The sequence below is a fragment of the Protomyctophum bolini genome, assembly GCF_963924005.1.
Source record: "Protomyctophum bolini genome assembly, chromosome: 22".
Taxonomy (NCBI): Eukaryota; Metazoa; Chordata; class Actinopteri; order Myctophiformes; family Myctophidae; genus Protomyctophum; species Protomyctophum bolini.
Genome location: NC_137883.1, coordinates 15,041,853 through 15,060,943, shown reverse-complemented (window position 1 = coordinate 15,060,943; position 19,091 = coordinate 15,041,853). Strand labels below are relative to the sequence as shown.

The window sequence follows — 19,091 nt, the reverse complement described above, 5'->3', positions numbered from 1 at the left end:
GTAGGTATGTGAGGGGACAGGAGGTCAGAAATATACACAGTTGCCACTCCGTTTAGTGATTGAAAAACAAACAAGTTCACTTTAAAATCAATTCTGAACACAATTAACTGGTAACCACTAACCACTAACCAGTGCAGTGAGGCAAGAACAGGATTAATGTCATACCTCTCTATTCTTGTAAGAACTCTAGCTGCAGTATTTTGTACGAGTTGAAGGCGATTGGGAGTCCAGGAAAAAGAGAATTACAGTAGTCCAAGTAATTTAAAAAAAAGTAGTTACCTAATTAGATTGTAGTCGACTAAATCTACAGTTGATTTTGTCGACAACAATTTAATTTGGCCATCGCAATGGATGATTTTACACTTGGTTGCATGCTGAAAATAGCCGATCTACAAGCTCTCAACGTGAGCGTAACACCCGAGCGCAACGCTCGGGTGTTACGCTCACGTTGAGAGCTTGTAGATCAGAAATGTTACAGAGGCAACCTTCTTGAGGAAGAAAGGGTCAATGTGTAGTTGTCCTTCATGATCCCCTTCAACCTAGTTGGATCAATCTGGCTATTTCTTCACTTTATATTGCTCAACATTACAGATGTTGAAATCACACAACTTGGCCTGTTCCCAGCCAGGTCTGCTAATAGTCACACATATAGCAGTATATTGCATGGGATATCAGTGAATATCTACAGTGATTTATGGTAGTTATATAATGTGCTGTTTCAGTTCCACTGAGCTCATAGTGCATTATGACCAGTGAGTGCTATAATGCCTTATGAATGCAATTATAATGCATTATAGACCCCGAAAGTGAAAGAACTCATGCCTGGAAGCCCTACAGTATGAATGGACAATCAGCTTCTTCTGCAGAATCATCATGGGATAAGAAGAGGGCAGATTCCTAGAACTCACACCGGGGGAGGAGCACATGCAGAGCTGTGCTTTGTTCCGGGGAAGAATTTAAGCTCTGAATTCAGACGCGTCTGAGCCTCAGAGAAGGAAACAAAAAGCCATGTTGGATGTCCTGCTACCGGCGCTGCTGGCTCTGCTGGCCTGTCTGCTGGGAGGGCTGTGTCACCTCGGGGCGTTCCGTCGACGGCGCCCCGGCGAGCCACCGCTGGACAGAGGAGCCGTCCCCTGGCTGGGACACGTCCTGGAGTTCCGCTGGGACACGGCCAAGTTCCTGGAGAGGATGAGGCGACGGCACGGGGACATTTTCACCGCGCAGCTCGGGGGCCACTACTTCACCTTCCTCACAGACCCCCGGTCCTTTGGGGCGGTCGTGAAGGAGGCCCGCGACAAACTCGACTTTGGCGAGTTTGCGGCGCAGCTGGTCGCCAGAGTGTTCGGGTAATGGCGCAGTGTTGTTGATTTCGTCGACTGAAACGACTATGACAAAACAATTCCATAACTAAATAAAATAATAAAAACTGAGCTATGATGACTAAAACTAAGAAGACTAAATATATTGAACATTTTCGTCAACAAAAAAAAACTACAAGCTCAAGTCTAAAATCAGCTATTACGATGCCATCAAGGCACTGCCAAAATACATTTTAGTCGACATTTCAGACGACTTAAAAATGACCAAAACTAAATGGAATGTTATTCAAAAGACTACACGACTAAAAAACAATTTGCTTTCAAAATCCCAACGCTGCAGGTACAAGTCCGAGCACAGGTTCCCGCACGGGACCCACAACAAGCACCTGATGGGGGACGGCTTGGAGGTGATGACGCACGCCATGATGAGGAACCTGCAGAACCTGATGCTGCACAGCCTGGGCTCTGGAGAACATCTGACGGACTGGGTGGAGGAGGGACTGTTTATGTACAGGTATAGAACATCTGACGGACTGGGTGGAGGAGGGACTGTTTATGTACAGGTATAGAACATCTGACGGACTGGGTGGAGGAGGGACTGTTTATGTACAGGTATAGAACATCTGACGAACTGGGTGGAGGAGGGACTGTTTATGTACAGGTATAGAACATCTGACGAACTGGGTGGAGGAGGGACTGTTTATGTACAGGTATAGAACATCTGACGAACTGGGTGGAGGAGGGACTGTTTATGTACAGGTATAGAACATCTGACGAACTGGGTGGAGGAGGGACTGTTTATGTACAGGTATAGAACATCTGACGAACTGGGTGGAGGAGGGACTGTTTATGTACAGCTAGAACATCTAACAGACTATAGAAGTGGTTCTCAACCAGCGGTCCGGGGACCATCAGTGGTCCTTGGGGGGGGTTCCAGGTGGTCCCCACTCCCCAGCTAAATGGAGAGCTGGTAACCAAATGGACACTTATTAAATCCCTCTTGAGAATGTAAAATGAAACCAATTTGGTTTCATTTTATGCTAATTGTTTGATCAACGTTTGGTACAAACATAATACAACATGGAATTGTGGACAAAATCTTATCCAGCGACAACATATTTTAAGTGTTGGGTCTGAGGCTAAATCTCGTCAAATGGTGGTCTGTGGCTCAAATGACGAATAAATAATGGGCCTTGATATGATATATATATATGCGTCAATTAATGTTTTATATTGATTCAGTTTGAGATTTTGCTATATTCCCGTCTATCAGCGTGTCTAGGCGATAAACTGGAAGTGGTTGGTCTGTCAGTAAAGAAGTCCCCCCCTTGTTGACTTGAACAATAGCCGAATTAAAATTAATGAATTAGTACATGGCAGGGGATGTGTTAAACCTGTGATGTGACTATGAAGCTGATTTTGTCCATGCTTCTCCGTCCCATGCAGCTACAACGTGGTCTTCCGGGCCGGCTACCTGTCCCTGTTCGGCAACGAGACGCCTCAGACGTCAGGCGGTTCGGAAGAAAAAGCCAGAGAGATGGATAGGCTGACGTCGGACGAGTTATTCTGCGAGTTCCGCAAGTACGACCAGCTCTTTCCCAAGTTGGCGTACGGCATTCTGCCGCCCGGCCAGCGGAGGGAGGTGAATAGGCTGCTGAGGGTGTTCTGGGGGAGCCTGTCGGCACGGAAGGTCAAGGCCAAGGACAACGTCAGCGGCTGGGTGCGGGACCAGCAACAGGTGACCGGCCGGCGGTTGAGAAAGTGCTCGAATCGCAGTACACAAGTCAAAGTATAGAATCAGTGGTTTTCAACCATTTTCATGTCAAGGTCCATTAATTACTTAGAATATGTTGTAGTAGTTTGTCCACATTTCCATGCTGTATTGATGTGGTACCATTAGGATAGTGACAACAGGCAAATGTTGATCAAACTAACAATTCTTCTACATTCTCTAATTGTGTAGACGTCTTGTAAATGAAGTAATGCAGATGTTTAATAATTTTACTCCTGAGAGCGTAAAATAATTTGACACTCAAGAGTTACAGATCTATAAGGGTCTATTTGGTTACCAACTCTCCATCATTTATCTGGGGACCACCTGGAACCCACTCAATGACCACTGGTTGAAATAGAAAACCACTGGTATAGATGCTCCTGGTCAATGTTAGTCAACTGAAAGAGTGAAAGGCACAGTCAAATTTGACTGAAATGTAAAAATCCTCCTCCTCCACTGAAGTAGAGATGCTAAAAGAATGTACTTGGTAACTGTCCACTACTGCAGGACAAGGTCATTATAGTACGAAACTAAAACTAAGCGTTGTCATACAAATAAAAACTAATAAAAACTAGCAAACCACTAGCAGGCCTAAAAACTAAAACTAACGAAAAAAAGAAAAAAGTAAAAACTATGTCTAAAACTAAAGTATGGTGAATAATCCACAATGATCATAACCTCGCTGCAGGAGAGAGAGGATCAGGGCATGGATGAGTCCATGCGGGACCGCTACATGTTCCTGCTGCTGTGGGCGTCCCAGGGCAACACGGGAGCCTCCGCCTTCTGGCTGCTCTTCTACCTGATGAAACACCCTGACGCTATGGAGGCTGTCAAGGCAGAGGTAAGGCCTTCTGGCTGCTCTTCTACCTGATGAAACACCCTGACGCTATGGAGGCTGTCAAGGCAGAGGTAAGGCCTTCTGGCTGCTCTTCTACCTGATGAAACACCCTGACGCTATGGAGGCTGTCAAGGCAGAGGTAAGGCCTTCTGGCTGCTCTTCTACCTGATGAAACACCCTGACGCTATGGAGGCCGTCAAGGCAGAGGTAAGGCCTTCTGGCTGCTCTTCTACCTGATGAAACACCCTGACGCTATGGAGGCTGTCAAGGCAGAGGTAAGGCCTTCTGGCTGCTCTTCTACCTGATGAAACACCCTGACGCTATGGAGGCTGTCAAGGCAGAGGTAAGGCCTTCTGGCTGCTCTTCTACCTGATGAAACACCCTGACGCTATGGAGGCCGTCAAGGCAGAGGTAAGGCCTTCTGGCTGCTCTTCTACCTGATGAAACACCCTGACGCTATGGAGGCCGTCAAGGCAGAGGTAAGGCCTTCTGGCTGCTCTTCTACCTGATGAAACACCCTGACGCTATGGAGGCTGTCAAGGCAGAGGTAAGGCCTTCTGGCTGCTCTTCTACCTGATGAAACACCCTGACGCTATGGAGGCTGTCAAGGCAGAGGTAAGGCCTTCTGGCTGCTCTTCTACCTGATGAAACACCCTGACGCTATGGAGGCTGTCAAGGCAGAGGTAAGGCCTTCTGGCTCCTCTTCTAAAACACCCTGACGCTATGGAGGCTGTCAAGGCAGAGGTAAGGCCTTCTGGCTCCTCTTCTACCTGATGAAACACCCTGACGCTATGGAGGCTGTCAAGGCAGAGGTAAGGCCTTCTGGCTCCTCTTCTACCTGATGAAACACCCTGACACTATGGAGGCTGTCAAGGCAGAGGTAAGGCCTTCTGGCTCCTCTTCTACCTGATGAAACACCCTGACGCTATGGAGGCTGTCAAGGCAGAGGTAAGGCCTTCTGGCTGCTCTTCTACCTGATGAAACACCCTGACGCTATGGAGGCTGTCAAGGCAGAGGTAAGGCCTTCTGGCTCCTCTTCTACCTGATGAAACACCCTGACGCTATGGAGGCTGTCAAGGCAGAGGTAAGGCCTTCTGGCTGCTCTTCTAAAACACCCTGACGCTATGGATTCCGTCAAGGCAGAGGTAAGGCCTGTTCATACTCTAGTTTGAGGTGATCACTTATGACCGCGGTGTCGTTTTCTAAAGGTTTGAAATCTACAACAATACGTCACTCAACAGCGGACCCCAACACAACTCTCCGTTTTCACTTTCCTACTGGGGCGGTCCTGGTTTTGCAGGTACCGGGGTTTCATATCTGAACCAGAAGGAGGCGTGGGTTAATGCATAAGGACATCATACCCCCTAGCACTCACCTCTTCAGACTCCATCTAGCCCCTAGCACTCACCTCTCCAGACTCCATCTAGCCCCTAGCACTCACCTCTCCAGACTCCATCTCACCCCCTAGCACTCACCTCTCCAGACTCCATCTAGCCCCTAGCACTCACCTCTCCAGACTCCATCTATTCTAGCCCCTAGCACTCACCTCTCCAGACTCCATCTAGCCCCTAGCACTCACCTCTCCAGACTCCATCTATTCTAGCCCCTAGCACTCACCTCTCCAGACTCCATCTATTCTAGCCCCTAGCACTCACCTCTTCAGACTGCATCTCACTTGGTCAATCACTCTCATGTTTTTTTGTTTGTTTTGCTTGTTTGTTTCTCTCAACCACAAATGTGCAGAATGTTATTTAGATGGCATGTGTTCTAGACAGATGCTAGGTCCATTGTTCACCTGGTAACCTAGTTTCTTTAAAGTCCGCCAAAATGCCTAAACTGTAAAACTGTAATTGTGAACTGCAGGTAGAGGCGGTTCTACGCGCGTCGGGCCAGGAGGTGGCGCCGCGCGGCGGTCCTCTCGTCGAGCTGACCCGGGACATGCTGAGCAGGACGCCGGTGCTGGACAGCGCCGTGGAGGAGACCCTCCGGCTGACCGCCGCGCCCGTCCTCACCCGGGCCGTGCTGCGGGACATGAGTCTCAAGATGGCCGATGGGCGCCAGTATGCCGTCCGCCGGGGCGACCGCGTGGCTCTCTTCCCGTACACGGCCGTCCAGACCGACCCCGAAGTCCACCCCGATCCCCTTTGCTTCAAGTACGACCGCTTTCTCAACCCAGACGGAAGCAGGAAGACTGATTTTTACAAAGCAGGTATGAATATACCATTCAATTTAACTAATTCTGTACTGATGACGAACAAATACGGCATAAACTCTGATGTCCACACCGTGGTTTTGCACTAGATGGCTCTCTTGGCTTTGAGTCCCTGTTTAACCCTCAGCCTGGTCAGCCATACAGTATATGGAAAGATGGAGTCATGAGAAAAAAGGGCCGTCTGCTCCAATTCTACAGTATCTGTTTTCACATGCATTTTGGAGCTCTAGTGGAGAGACGTCTCCCTGGTTTGCCATTGTGGGATTTTCAATGTTGCATAACGTTGCTGTCTGAACCAACTAACTCCAATGGAAAGTAATAAAAAGTGCTTCGGCGAAAACCACCTAACTCCATTGGATCCTCAAACTATCTGCCAAATCATCAGCTAACAGCTAACCCGTTTAGCCGGTTATTAAAAATGTCAAATGAAACAATGACAACATAACTCATGAATGGGAGGGAAAATGTTAAGAGGTTTTGGTTGAAGCGCTTTTAAACTCCACTTGAGCTGGATGTTTTCTCATTTTCTGAAAAAATGAACATTTTGGAGTTGGAGGTGGTTTCTTCCAGACAGTAGAGACAACAATGGATTAGCACAGCTGTTTTTTCTCAAAGACAATCAGTGAAAGGAACTGTAATTATCAACGGTTGGGGAATCAATCGTAGTGGACATAAGTTAAGAAATAATTAAGGAAAATCACTGGCACTGGGTGATTTAAATTATTATTTCATCATTGAATGAGTTAATGAGGACCAATTATTATGAAAGCTTGAACATGGGAGAAGTGCTCCGGCCCTTCTAGTGACCATCTTCTAATGTTTTCTTCCTTTATGCCGAGTGGAAATAAATTCTAAATGTATTTCCCCCCCTAATCCTTAACACAGGGAAGAAGCTTAAGTACTTCAACATGCCATGGGGGGCAGGGCTCTCCATGTGCCCCGGCAGATTCTTCGCCACCAACGAGCTCAAGCAGTTCATTTTCCTGGTGTTGGTGTACTTTGACATTGAGCTGGTCGACCCACAGGAGCAGGCGCCTGACATTGACGTCAGGCGATATGGTTTTGGGTCAATGCAGCCCAGCAGAGACGTTCAGTTTAGGTACAGACTTGCGTTCTAACCCCGCGCGGGTAATCGCAAAAGAGCTACGGCTCCAGCTATCGATTGTTTTCTTAGTGATGATATTCCATTGGTTACTTTTTGAGCGGTAAAACAAAAAAAATCAATAAAAACATAAAAACTCGTCTAACTCGTCCTTGGCAGTTACTGCACTTCATATCATCATGCAATTATGTGAACGCTGCAAAAAATAATGAATAAATATGATGCTGTGATCATCACTATGCTAGTATGCTGTATAGTCAATTATTGTGTTTGTGTATGGTTCTTAAAATATATGAAAATAATAAAACATGTATACTGCATGTGTAGTACTTGAATATTTGAAATAATGGGGTACCACGGTTTACAGCAGTACTAGTCACTAGTCAGTGGTTCCCAATCTTTTCAGGCTGTGGCCCGCAGAAATAATCATTTTTGACAGACAGCCAGACAGCTCTCTTATAATGTTAATGTTCATAATTTGGGCATAATACATTTATTTCATAGCATTGTAGTGACTCGTGACTCGAGTGGTCTCTGTGGGGCGAGAGTCCAGAGTCCATTGGTCCGAGTCTCGGACCGAGTAATTGAAAATGTGTACTCAACAGGACTCGAGTACTACAACACTAGAACTCAAATGTCTTAGGCCCCCATTAGACGAGAATGGCGTTTTTGTGGGGTGAAAACGCAAGAAAGTGAAAACACCTTCCAGAGTGGAAATCTTTGAAAACTCTCCTCCCGTCTCCATGTAAATGGGCAAAACGGTGAATCCGCAAAACCTGTGACATCATGGCTCACGTGGGCTCACAACGCTTATATTATTACATTGATGCAGAGTTTCTAGGATGAGCAAGCGCTCCCTCGCCCCACTCATCCTACGAATATAAATGTAGCGACTAGTGATGGTGAATGTAAACCATGATGTAAACAAAAAGCCTCGTGAAGTAGAACGGAGGTGGTTCTTGTACATGCGTGCCTGGTCTATCTGGCAGTCCGTCACGGCCACCTGACATGCACATTACAGAGTTTTTAGTCATTACAGCGCCTCTGTGTAAAGGTTGAATAAATAATGAGAACGCAACGGGACTTTGCCGTTTTCTCTGGAGCGTGTTTCTGTCTAAAAGTAGCCTTACTTGTTGAACGGCGTGTCACACAGAAGACTGTGGAAGACAGACTCACCTCGTAAGGACTTCCCCAGGAAGCTTCTGTCTACGCCGTAGGCTCCTGCTGAAAGAGGTCAGGGTTAGATAGATAGTCACTCCACTGCTTATATGATATCCCACCTCTATGCATTATAAAGCAATATAAAGTCTCACCCAGCTCATTGAAACAGTCGCCGTGTTTCCAGTCTGCGGGAAGGGTGCCGGTGGTGCTGCCCGTTATGGGCGGTGCCTTCCTGAGCCCCGGCCCAGAGTTCTTCATGTTAACAAATGGCTGCTCGTTCTTGTTCTGTTATAGAGACACAATCAGGGATGCATTGATATGGACATTCTTGGCCGATACCGATGTTTAAAATAAGAATTTACCGATATTTGTTTATTTCATTTTATGGTGTTAACTAATACATGTTCATTATAATAACTGTTCATAATCTGCAGAAACACAACATATTTGCCTTGATGCAAGTAACATTAACGAATAACGAGTGCCAATGATCATCAGCTGGACAGTGTCACGCACCTCTACTGTGCTGAACTGAAAGTGACTGGAATTAGTTCAAAAGAAAAAGTCCTTGAATATGACATGATAATGTTTACTGTGATTACTGTATGGTAAACTTACATTTCATATCACAAACACCATACAGTCAAAACTCCTTTAACTTTAAGCAGCAAAAACAAAACAAAACAAAAAACATATCGGCCGACACCGATATTGGACAATATATTAGGGCATTCCCTAGACACAATGCATGGACACTTTTACAGCTCTGAAGTGAGAGGAGAGTAAAACATTCATTTGAATTTGTAAATTTTTAGCAGGGGTCTGTGACAGGGGGTCCGGGGTCCTCAGTTACTACAGGGGGCCCACCACATGTTTGTGTGTGATAGGATATATATGTTTTACATTAATCACTTGGACTGGTCTGAGGGGGACTTTAACCAAAAATTGCCGATCTACAAGGTTGTATATACATAGACAAATAGAACCACATGGTTGTTGACATAAAATGAACAAACTGTACAGAAAACTAACTTTCAAAAGGGCACATTGCTGTCCAGAGGGCAAGAGTGGTGCTCTAGCACCACCTAGTGTCTATATGTGCATGTGTACCTTTCTATAGGGCAGGTTGTTGATGGGAGCAGGCCCGGTGCACTGTGACAGAGTGTGATAGCTGGGGTTGGAGAAGTAGTTACTAGGATGATTGTCACTCATAGCAGGCACAGCATCTACAGGAAAAAGGGATCCGAAAGAAGGAGAAGTGAGTCCTTCTAACACGTCTAAAGCTGAGCTCAAACGATCGATTCTCAACGAGAGAGAGACAGACAGACAGACAGAACAGCAGTGTGTTGGTGTGTGCTTGCTACCAGCGATGGTAGAGAGACATAGAGACGGACACAGAGAGAAAGAGAGAGTGCAGTAGTGTGTTGGTGTGTGCTTGCTACCAGCGATGGTAGAGAGACATAGAGACAGAGAGAGAGAGTGCAGTAGTGTGTTGGTGTGTGCTTGCTACCAGCGAGGGCGTAGTCGGTGGTGACGCGCATGGCGGGGGTGTAGGTGACGGCGGCGGCCATGTTGTGGGGGGGCTCTTTGATCTTCTGCCTCTTCCTGTAGACCAGGAAGAGCAGCACCAGGAAGACGAGCAGCAGCACCAGCACGATGATGCCCGCTATCGCCCCCATCTGGTAGGTGTCCACGGGCACTGCCGCGCTGGTCAGGCTGTGGAGGTTGCCCACGATCAGCACGCCCGCTGCATGGGGAAGGATCATTATGCAACCCGTCAAAATACTTCCCTAATGTCAACGAGGTCCACACTCACAACACCAGAGGGAGTTCAACAAACCATGTGCAACCCAGATTCGGCTCAAATAAGGGATTACAATAATTTCGCTCCTATACCACTAAAATGTGGAACGCCCTACCAACAGCCATTAAGAAATGTGAATCCCAGTCTCCTTCAAAACAGCTCTCAAAGAGCACCTACGGATGGCTGCAATTCATAACTGGCACCTATTCAAAAAGTCTCCCCCTTTTTTCCATACTGTACTAGGCTACATGTTTAATGTTTAATGTTTAAGTTCAAAATAAATATCTTTTGAAAATAGTAACAAAAGTTTTCAAATAATTGTAGTGGAGTAAAATATTTATCTCTGACATGTAGAAGTAAAAGTACTGGAAATTGGAAATACTCAAGTAAAGTACAAATACCTCAATTGTACTTAAGTACAGTATTTAAGTAGATGTACAGTAAATGTACAACACTGCAAAATACTATGCGACTACGACTAAATCAAAATTTGCTGTAAGAATCAACGCTGGAACACATAGTATGTTACCTTGGTCGCACCGGGATCCCTTCCAGCCGGGGTTACAGTAGCAGGTGCCGATCATGTGATCGCAGGTGGAGTTGTTGAGGCAGTCGCACACCTGACGACATCCGTAGCCGTACGAACCCGAGGGGCATTCTGGGAGCAGCAGCCGAGAGGAAACGACGTTTAATACAAATGGCAAACCACGTCGTTCACTTTCATTTTAATTGATCACTTACTTCACATTTATGTAATTTTACCATGGCCCCTCAGCATTACAATTTTACAATGTACAATGTAAGCATTTAGCAGACGCTCATAACCCTTTTTATGCCCCGGAGGTTTTCAAAATAAAGGTGCTAGAGTGCCCAGCAGATGAGGGAAATTTTACTCCGAAAAGCCCCACCTTCCATTTCCCCCCGAAAACCAGGAGGTGAAATGTTCCATTACTACCTCGCGCTAATAAGTCTGATCCCTCTTTAGAAGCGTTAATATTCCAAACGAGATGATTGGTTAAATCAGAAATTAGGACAGAAAATTGGCGTTCTGATCAAAACCATACAGCGACGTAGATGTCCATGGTTAGATTTAGAGATAATAGCAAGATTTGTCGGCCGTAAACAAGGAAGTGAATGGCGCGTACGCAAAACATGCCCGGGAGCGCTGAGCAAGGCATTGCCAAGCAACGGCCGCTGTCAAAAATGTTATTTTAGCGGTCACGTTTTAAAATCATTAAACATGACCTAAAGACGAGTCCACACGTCCTGGGCACAATAAATGTTAATCCAGAGCAAGTTGCAACTAACGAGGTAATACATCAAATGCATATAAATAGTCATCCAGGATCAACTCGGTAAACCAAGAATTATTGCAGTCTATAAAGTTAATTCAACCATATGTTCCCTCAGTGGTGGAAAGTAACTAAGTACATTTACTTATGCACTGTACTTAATTACACTTTTTTGTACTTTACAAGTATGAGTACGAGTATTTCCAATTTCCAATACTTTTACTTCTATTTCAGAGCGTTTACTTTTACTCCACTACAATTATTTAAAAACTTTAGTTGCCAATTACTATGGAGATCTCATCAAAAGTGTGTGTGTGTGTGTGTGTGTGTGTGTGAATGAATGAATGAATGAATGAATGAATGAATGAATGAATTTTTATTTTCGTGTCTTGTCAATTAAGACCCATCCCTTACGGGATTATAAGACACCAACAACATAAATAAACAATATCACGTTCACTTCTCACACAGAAGTTACACAATTGATCAAAACAAAAAACAGAAATATACATTATCATAAAATAAAATAATATAATAAATAATACATCACATATAAGTTTTCTTTGTCCTTATGTCCCAAGCTTTCTCTATATATTCTGCTAATGCAAATATCTTTTGTTCAAAAATCCATCTCAGTCGCTCTGCATCACTTAACCACATCAAATCTATATTTTTACATCTGTTAAATAACTTTTGACGTAGCTCATGATACAACGGGCAATAGAAAAGAAAATGGAACTCATTCTCAATATCATTTATGTCACAGTAGGTGCAAATACGTTCTTCTTCTGTAACTCCTCTATACCTCCCAGTCTCAAGGTGCAAGGGCAAGATCCCAGAACGAAGTTGGGCACATAGGGATCTTTGTCTTTTGGATAATGGGGCACAGACGTACTTTTCACTAGCATAACAGCTTTTTATCGTAACAAATGTTCTCAACTTTGGTTTGTACAATATGTCCTGTGACCATTTGTTCTGAAATAAACTATAAAGTGTGTCTTTAACCATTGAGATGTTTACAACCCTGTTATTTAGAAAACTGTCATGTAACCCAGTACGTACAAGAGTGTCCTCTATTGCACTTGCCCATGCACCTTTTACTGATACATCCCAGTTGAAAATCTTCCTAGCAACTCTGTTCTCTGGCATTCTGATTAGTCGGTTCCATAAGGCCATCATGCTGCCTCTCCACCTTATCTCACACGGCTCCCAACCCATGTCTCCTGTTATTGCTAATACAGGCGCAAATTTGTGCACTCCTAAAAAGTACCGTATGGCTCTATTCTGAACCATTTGTCCCTTCATATTCATGTTTGAGCCCCATATTCCCGCCATATAATCCATGACAGGGCAGACACACGTGTGAAACAGTTTGGAGTAGGCAGCATATCCTAAATCACCCAGCTGTTTAGTTTTGGCTATTATGCCACCTAGGGCCCTACCTGCAGATCCTGCCAATACCGATGTACCATATTCATAAAGTAAATGTTCATCCAAGTTAAGACCCAAATATTTGTAATTTTCAACATACTGTAATTTGTGTTCTCCTAGCTGGAACTGAAAATCACTCCTCTTTGTTCTGATTTGTCTGAAATGCATGATCTGGGTTTTACTATGATTAACTGTCAGTTTCCACTTTTTACACCACTTTGCTGTACACATCAGCATTGTCTGCAATTCATTTTCATTTTCTGCTACTAGAATAATGTCATCTGCGTACATCAAGATATCTAGTTTATTACTGCCATCATAGTTTAAACCCAATTCCAGTTGTTTAATTTCCTTTGCTAGATTATTAATGAATATTGCGAAGAGGGTCGGGGAGAGACAATCCCCCTGCTTGACACCAGATGGCGTTGGAAACCACCCTGAGCTGTATTCATTTACTCTGACACAAGCCTGAGGTTCTTTATACAGGGACTGTATTGCCCAATAAAACATTCCATGGATACCCTCTTCCAGTAGGCGATAAGCTAGTAAATCACGGTTGACAAAATCAAAAGCCTTCTGAAAATCGATATAACAAGCAAAGGAGGACTTGTTTTGCATTATTCTGTCATTAACTACTGTAGTAATGGAAAATACATGATCAATACAGGCTCTAGCCTTTCTAAATCCATTCTGCTCTTCAACAAGAAGGTTATTTTGTTCTAGGTAATTTGTAAGTCTTGAGTTAAGAATTGAGGTATAAACTTTATATACTGTGCTCAAAAGACTAATGCCTCTGTAGTTTAAGGGTATTCTAGGGTCATTTTTGGAAGACTTCGGTATTGGGCTTACAATAGATTTATACCAAACTGAGGGAATAGTACCTGTTTCGAAACAAAAACCAAATAGAACATAAAGTGCCTCTGTGAACCAGGTATTCTTAAGTATTTCATTTGTTATTTCATCAAAACCAGATGCTTTGCCCACCTTCAGGGCCGCAATAGCAGTTTTCACCTCCTCAATATTAATCATCTCATTTAGAACATTTCCCCGATCAAGAGTGGGGTGAGGTGACTGTTTTTCCAGCTGGGATTTAAGTAAACAAATATGTTCAGCAAAAGCTGCGTCAAAATTCTCTCCCTCTTGTTTCCCTGAAAACAAGTCCCTAAAGCATCTTTCCCATTCATTTAACACCTGTGGAATGTCAGAAATGAGTTGTCCTTTATCATCATATACCTCCATTGGTATTTTCTTATGCCTTTTTGGTCCGAGTTTGTTGATCTGATCCCAAAAACGTTGTGGATTGGCTGCATGCGTTTCTTCCAGATGCAAGATATATCCTTTATTATACTGCCTTTTAAAATAACGTAGTCTTTTATCAAACATATTTTGACTTAACTTATAATTAACTCTATAATGTTCTCTCTGAGTCTTATCTCCTTTGTATTTTAAATAGGTATGTTCTGCATTTCGCATTGCCTTCCATAGATCATTCAACTCCTCGTTCCAAAATGGTTTATTTGGTCTGTGACTCTTATTTTTGAAGTTAGACTGACCCTTATTCCTTTGACCATTTCCCAACTCCCCATATAACAGATTACAGACTCCACTATACCAGTTATCAAGTTCATGTTGTGTTTTTTTAATTGTCTGCATCTTATCAACCTGCTCTTTTAAACATTTTTCCATTTTGTCAGAACAAATTTGATTTGGTACACATCTACACAATCTACGTTTAAATGTCATGTTCACTTTATTTGGTTCGTGGTTAATTTCCTCACTACATATATCTGCTTGCAGGGGCCGTGTGGCAAATTTTAAAAATAATAGTGAATGGTCTGGTACACGGCACCTATTACTAATTAAATCAAAACATTGACAGTCCGAAATGAGTTTAGTTGAGGGTAATACCTTAAAGTCTAAACAGGAGCCCAGACAGTCAAATGGTACTGCAATATAATCAACTACAGCCCGTCCTTTTGTTGAGATTGAGGTAAAGTTGTCATCAAGGGGATTTATACGACCGTTTAGAACACACATTTTAGAGTCAAGCAGAAATTCCAAAAAGGCTTCACCGTGTCGATTTATACAGTCATCAATAGAGTGACGTAAGGGGATATTATCCACTTCATTTAAATAGTCTGAGTGTCCCCCAATACGGCTGTTGACATCTCCGCAGACGTATATCGCATCAAGGTGTGAAAATAAATACATTTGGCTTAATAAATGGGCAAAGAAGGAAGACGCATCTCTACCCCAATGGGACATTTCTGGTGGTAAATAACATGAAAACAAAACAAAGCTATAATCAGAGGGTTTGTGCGTAAGACGGATCCCTATAATTCCATCCACTAATTTATCAACTATTTCTATTTGTGTGTGTGTGTGTGTGTGTGTGTGTGTGTGTGTGTGTGTGAGACTCACTCTGCTCACAGCGGCGTCCCATGAAGCCGGTGCGACAGGTGCAGTGACCGGAGATGTGGTCGCAGTCCGCTCCGTTCCTGCACTGGCAGCTCTGAGAACAGTCCTTACCGTAGAAACCCAGCGGGCAGCCTGCCATGGAAGGACCACAGTTAACACACAATCTGATCTGAGAACAGTCCTTACCGTAGAAACCCAGCGGGCAGCCTGCCATGGAAGGACCACAGTTAACACACAATCTGATCTGAGAACAGTCCTTCCCATAGAACCCCAGCTCACAGGCTATACTTACTGTATGTAATGCTTGTCAGTGGTTGTCAAACTGTACTGTATGTCAAACAGGACACCCAAATTAGTATGCGTTTGTTATGCAATTGCTCGTAGGTTGACTCCCTGGCCTGGCCTGTCGTGCGTGCGTGTGTAACTCACGTTGCGTGCAGTAGAGGCCCGTCCAGCCGGGCGTGCACTTGCATTCTCCGTCGTAGGCGCTGCAGAAGGCTCCGTTGTGACAGTTACACGTATGGATGCAGTTTGGACCCCACTGAGCCGGAGGACAGGCTGGAAAGTCAACAAACAATAACAATATTATTTTCAAAAATAAAAAAACAGGGCTTGTCCAGCTATTGTAGATCATCGATTTTCAAATGGCGGAAATGTATATAGGGCTGAAGTGGTTACTGTATGTCTTGTAATAATAATCAACATCTACAATGTAGCTAACAAATGTAGTGGAGTAAAAGAACAAAATTTGCCTCTGAGTTGAGTAGAAGTAAAGTAATTGGAAATACTCAAGTAAAGTACAAATACCTCAAAATTGTTTAAGCTATAACTACTGTAGGCTAAGTTTGAACTTAGCGTGAGGTGTAGCAACTGGCTCCTGGAGAGCATCATTATTTGTACGTACATTGGGAGCAGTCACTGCCGATCCATCCAGGGTAGCACTGGCAGGAGCCATCGATGGGGTTGCACGTTCCGTTGTTGGTACAACTGCAGCTCCTGGCACAGCTCTTACCAAATCTGCCACTGGGACACACTGCGGAACATGAAGGAATTCATACATGAGGACCTGGAACGCATGCACCTGTGTCACCTCAGCTTTGAACCACTTTTAACGATTATTTTATACTTGAGCAAGTGAAAAACAGCAGACAACAGTACAAGCTCATAGATCTGCTATTTTATTTTAATCGTGAAAATGTGTGCAAATCACTGAATATATATTATTTCAAGGCAAACGTTTTTAACTCCAATATTTGCTTCTGGGGGGGGTCCCTGGAACAACACATTTTCAAATGGGGGTCCGTGGCCAAATGACATGACATGAAATAGTTTGAGAACCACTGACATTTTCAGAAAACTGGTCTTATTGGGTAGATACAGGCCAAGGACCCCCTTAGCTGAGAGAGATGAAGCAAGGACATCCCCCCCCACCCTTTCTTTTTTATCCCACGATTTTGCACCCATTTTTTCACCCAGTGTCAATTATCTAATGTAATCCTAGGCGCTACAGTTGCTCTGCCAAGCTGCTTCTTTTCACCTGACAGGGAAGAGTTTCCCCGGCCGGACGTTATTCCCTTAGACTTAGAGTATATATTAATAGAGACGGCACCGGATTTATCCTCCCATCCACTTGCATTAAGTTGCTCAAAAGCGCATGAGGCGATTTCACTCCTCCTTCCGGGTAGGAACAGAGTGCATTCTGGGATTGATTGGGCCAAACACATGAGCAATACCAAATTCGGCCACTATGTCCATTTCGCCTCAGGGTTTCCTCAGAGTGTCGTCTCTATTAATATATACTCAAAGGTTATTCCGACCAGTTCCTTTCCCCTCCATCAGGTGACCCGGCTGGCCAGGGGGAGGCAGTTTAGAGACCAGAAATACTGCATGTTTTTGTGAGGGCACCTACCCTAGGGGACACACAGGAAGGCCCTTTCGCCAACCCCACCTCAGGTATGGGCACTGGTGACGCGGAGGAGAGAACACGCCCCCAGCGGGAATCGAACCCAGGACCTTCTAGCTGTGAGGAGACTGTGCCACCGTGCCCCCTAATAATTAGTACATTTGACCCATGATTCTGTACTTACTGCTCTCTTTCCCCCTCTGCACCAAATCTGTTCACCAAAAACAGTCAATCCCCTCAAGGCCACACTTTTGAGAACCACTGATTTACAGAAATCAGCTTCTCTGTGTGTTTTTCTCTCCATATGCCCAATGATGTCATTTTACTGATGTCTTAGTACTGACATTGTAGTTTTTTGCCAGATGGCCAAATGGATCAGTTTATTTATATTCTATATTATGATGTCATGTGATGCATGTGACAACAGTGTGTGTGTGTGTGTGTGTGTGTGTGTGTGTGTGTGTGTGTGTGTGTGTGTGAAGCTTGGCAAAACGCTTCACGTTGCTGTTGTGCAAAAGTTAACAAAAAGCAGGTTCATTTTGCTGGCAAAAAAATATTGGACCGACAACAATAGTGCGTTGCCTACAGCAACCACACACACAAAAAAAGTTTAAGAAGTAGTGCAAATAGCAGATCTACAAGCTCACAATGCGTCGTGAAGCGGCACAATGATCGTCGCCAATAATCGCCGTTGCCGAATAATCGGTCGACCCTATAATTGTGACAACCCTAATGACAGTGGGTGACAACTCACCTTCGTTGCACAGCGCCCCCCTGAAGCCCGGTAAGCAGTCACACTGCCCGGTGACGTGGTGACACGGGCCGTTGCTGTGGACACACTGGGGACACGCCTGGCTGCAGTGGTGGCCGAAGTACCCCGGAGAGCAGACTGCAATAACATTGTATAATTCATTATAAATAGGCTTGACCTCGATTCGTCGACTAATCGATTGAGTAGTCATAGTCGACTACTAATGTCATGTCATGTCATGTCATGTCATTTCATGTCATGTCATGTCATGTCATGGGACTTACTCCGCTGACAGGTGGCTCCTCGATAACCGGGGGAACATTCACAGATGCCTTCGTCTGGCGAGCAGGACGCTCCGTTTTTACAGTTGCACTGCAGAGAGCAGTTGGGTCCCCATCGGCCCTCCAGGCACACGCTGTCACAGTGGATTCCTGCATGGGGGAATAAACCAAGAAATATATATCAGAAAGTCCCTCCCCCCGAACAAAGTGGTGGAAAAAGTACTCACTGTTTTAAGTAATCAAGTATCAATACTGTAATATAGAAATAGTCAAAGTAAAGTAAAGTAGGCCTACAGATACCGTAAAGTTGTACTCAAGTATATGTAATTATTTTTTGTAATTTTAATTACATAATTTAAATGGTGTTAAGTTACTTTACAACAAAAGTTGAAAAGACAAGTTACTTTACAACAAAATGCCTCAAATCATCCAAATGCCATCAAAGGCATAAGAAGAAATGGCACCCTTTTCACATTAACCTATTATAGCACCACCAGGAGGCCACAACCTGACCTGGCCTGGTGGAGACCTGCACAGGTTAGTTACCACCAACCAGACTCCGCCCACAGTGGTGAACAGGTACTTTATTACCTCTCCCCCCCTCTCTCCCTCTCTCTCTCTATCTCTCTCTCTCTCTCTCTCTCTCTCTCTATCGGCTCTGACCCCGTGTGAACCTCCTCTCCTTCCGTCCCATGTTGGCATTCTGTCCAGCATATGTAACAGTGTACGCAGCTAATTGCCTCGGGACAAAGGCCTCTTTGAGGTAGCTGTGTGTGTGTGTATGCGCGTGCGTGCGTGCGTGCGT

General features: G+C 44.4%; 2 protein-coding genes across 4 annotated transcripts in view; one reads left to right on the top strand and one right to left on the bottom strand.

Moving 5' to 3' along the window:
* The window catches only part of megf10 (multiple EGF-like-domains 10), a 61,938-nt gene that overhangs the window by 9,972 nt on the left and 32,875 nt on the right, over positions 1 to 19,091 (bottom strand). The window contains exons 14-23 of one of the 2 annotated variants that reach the window (XM_080794421.1): positions 18,290 to 18,436; positions 18,009 to 18,143; positions 16,256 to 16,384; positions 15,781 to 15,909; positions 15,355 to 15,483; positions 10,740 to 10,868; positions 9,917 to 10,153; positions 9,517 to 9,632; positions 8,559 to 8,691; positions 8,422 to 8,469 (exon numbers count right to left, since the gene is read on the bottom strand). In XM_080794421.1, coding sequence (XP_080650547.1) covers positions 8,422 to 8,469; positions 8,559 to 8,691; positions 9,517 to 9,632; positions 9,917 to 10,153; positions 10,740 to 10,868; positions 15,355 to 15,483; positions 15,781 to 15,909; positions 16,256 to 16,384; positions 18,009 to 18,143; positions 18,290 to 18,436 — 1,332 coding nt within the window. The remainder of the gene's footprint in view (positions 1 to 8,421; positions 8,470 to 8,558; positions 8,692 to 9,516; positions 9,633 to 9,916; positions 10,154 to 10,739; positions 10,869 to 15,354; positions 15,484 to 15,780; positions 15,910 to 16,255; positions 16,385 to 18,008; positions 18,144 to 18,289; positions 18,437 to 19,091) is intronic. The other variant, XM_080794422.1, reaches the window with a different exon arrangement.
* On the top strand, positions 926 to 7,489 carry LOC308336844 (5-beta-cholestane-3-alpha,7-alpha-diol 12-alpha-hydroxylase-like). Of its 2 annotated transcripts, XM_080794423.1 has the most exons (6): positions 926 to 1,346; positions 1,660 to 1,833; positions 2,766 to 3,057; positions 3,782 to 3,934; positions 5,795 to 6,140; positions 7,029 to 7,489. In XM_080794423.1, exons 1-6 carry the CDS (start codon positions 1,009 to 1,011, stop codon positions 7,259 to 7,261), a joined length of 1,536 nt encoding a protein of 511 aa, XP_080650549.1. In that variant the 5' UTR covers positions 926 to 1,008; the 3' UTR covers positions 7,262 to 7,489. The 2 variants fall into 2 exon arrangements, with proteins under 2 accessions (XP_080650549.1, XP_080650550.1); XM_080794424.1 differs by lacking the exon at positions 3,782 to 3,934.

Coding starts and splice junctions, on each gene's coding strand:
- LOC308336844 (XM_080794423.1), top strand. CDS start 1,009: ATGTTGGATGTCCTGCTACCGGCGCTGCTGGCTCTGCTGGCCTGTCTG. Junction 3,935..5,794: donor TGGAGGCTGTCAAGGCAGAG/GTAAGGCCTTCT, acceptor TGTGAACTGCAG/GTAGAGGCGGTTCTACGCGC. Junction 6,141..7,028: donor GACTGATTTTTACAAAGCAG/GTATGAATATAC, acceptor TCCTTAACACAG/GGAAGAAGCTTAAGTACTTC.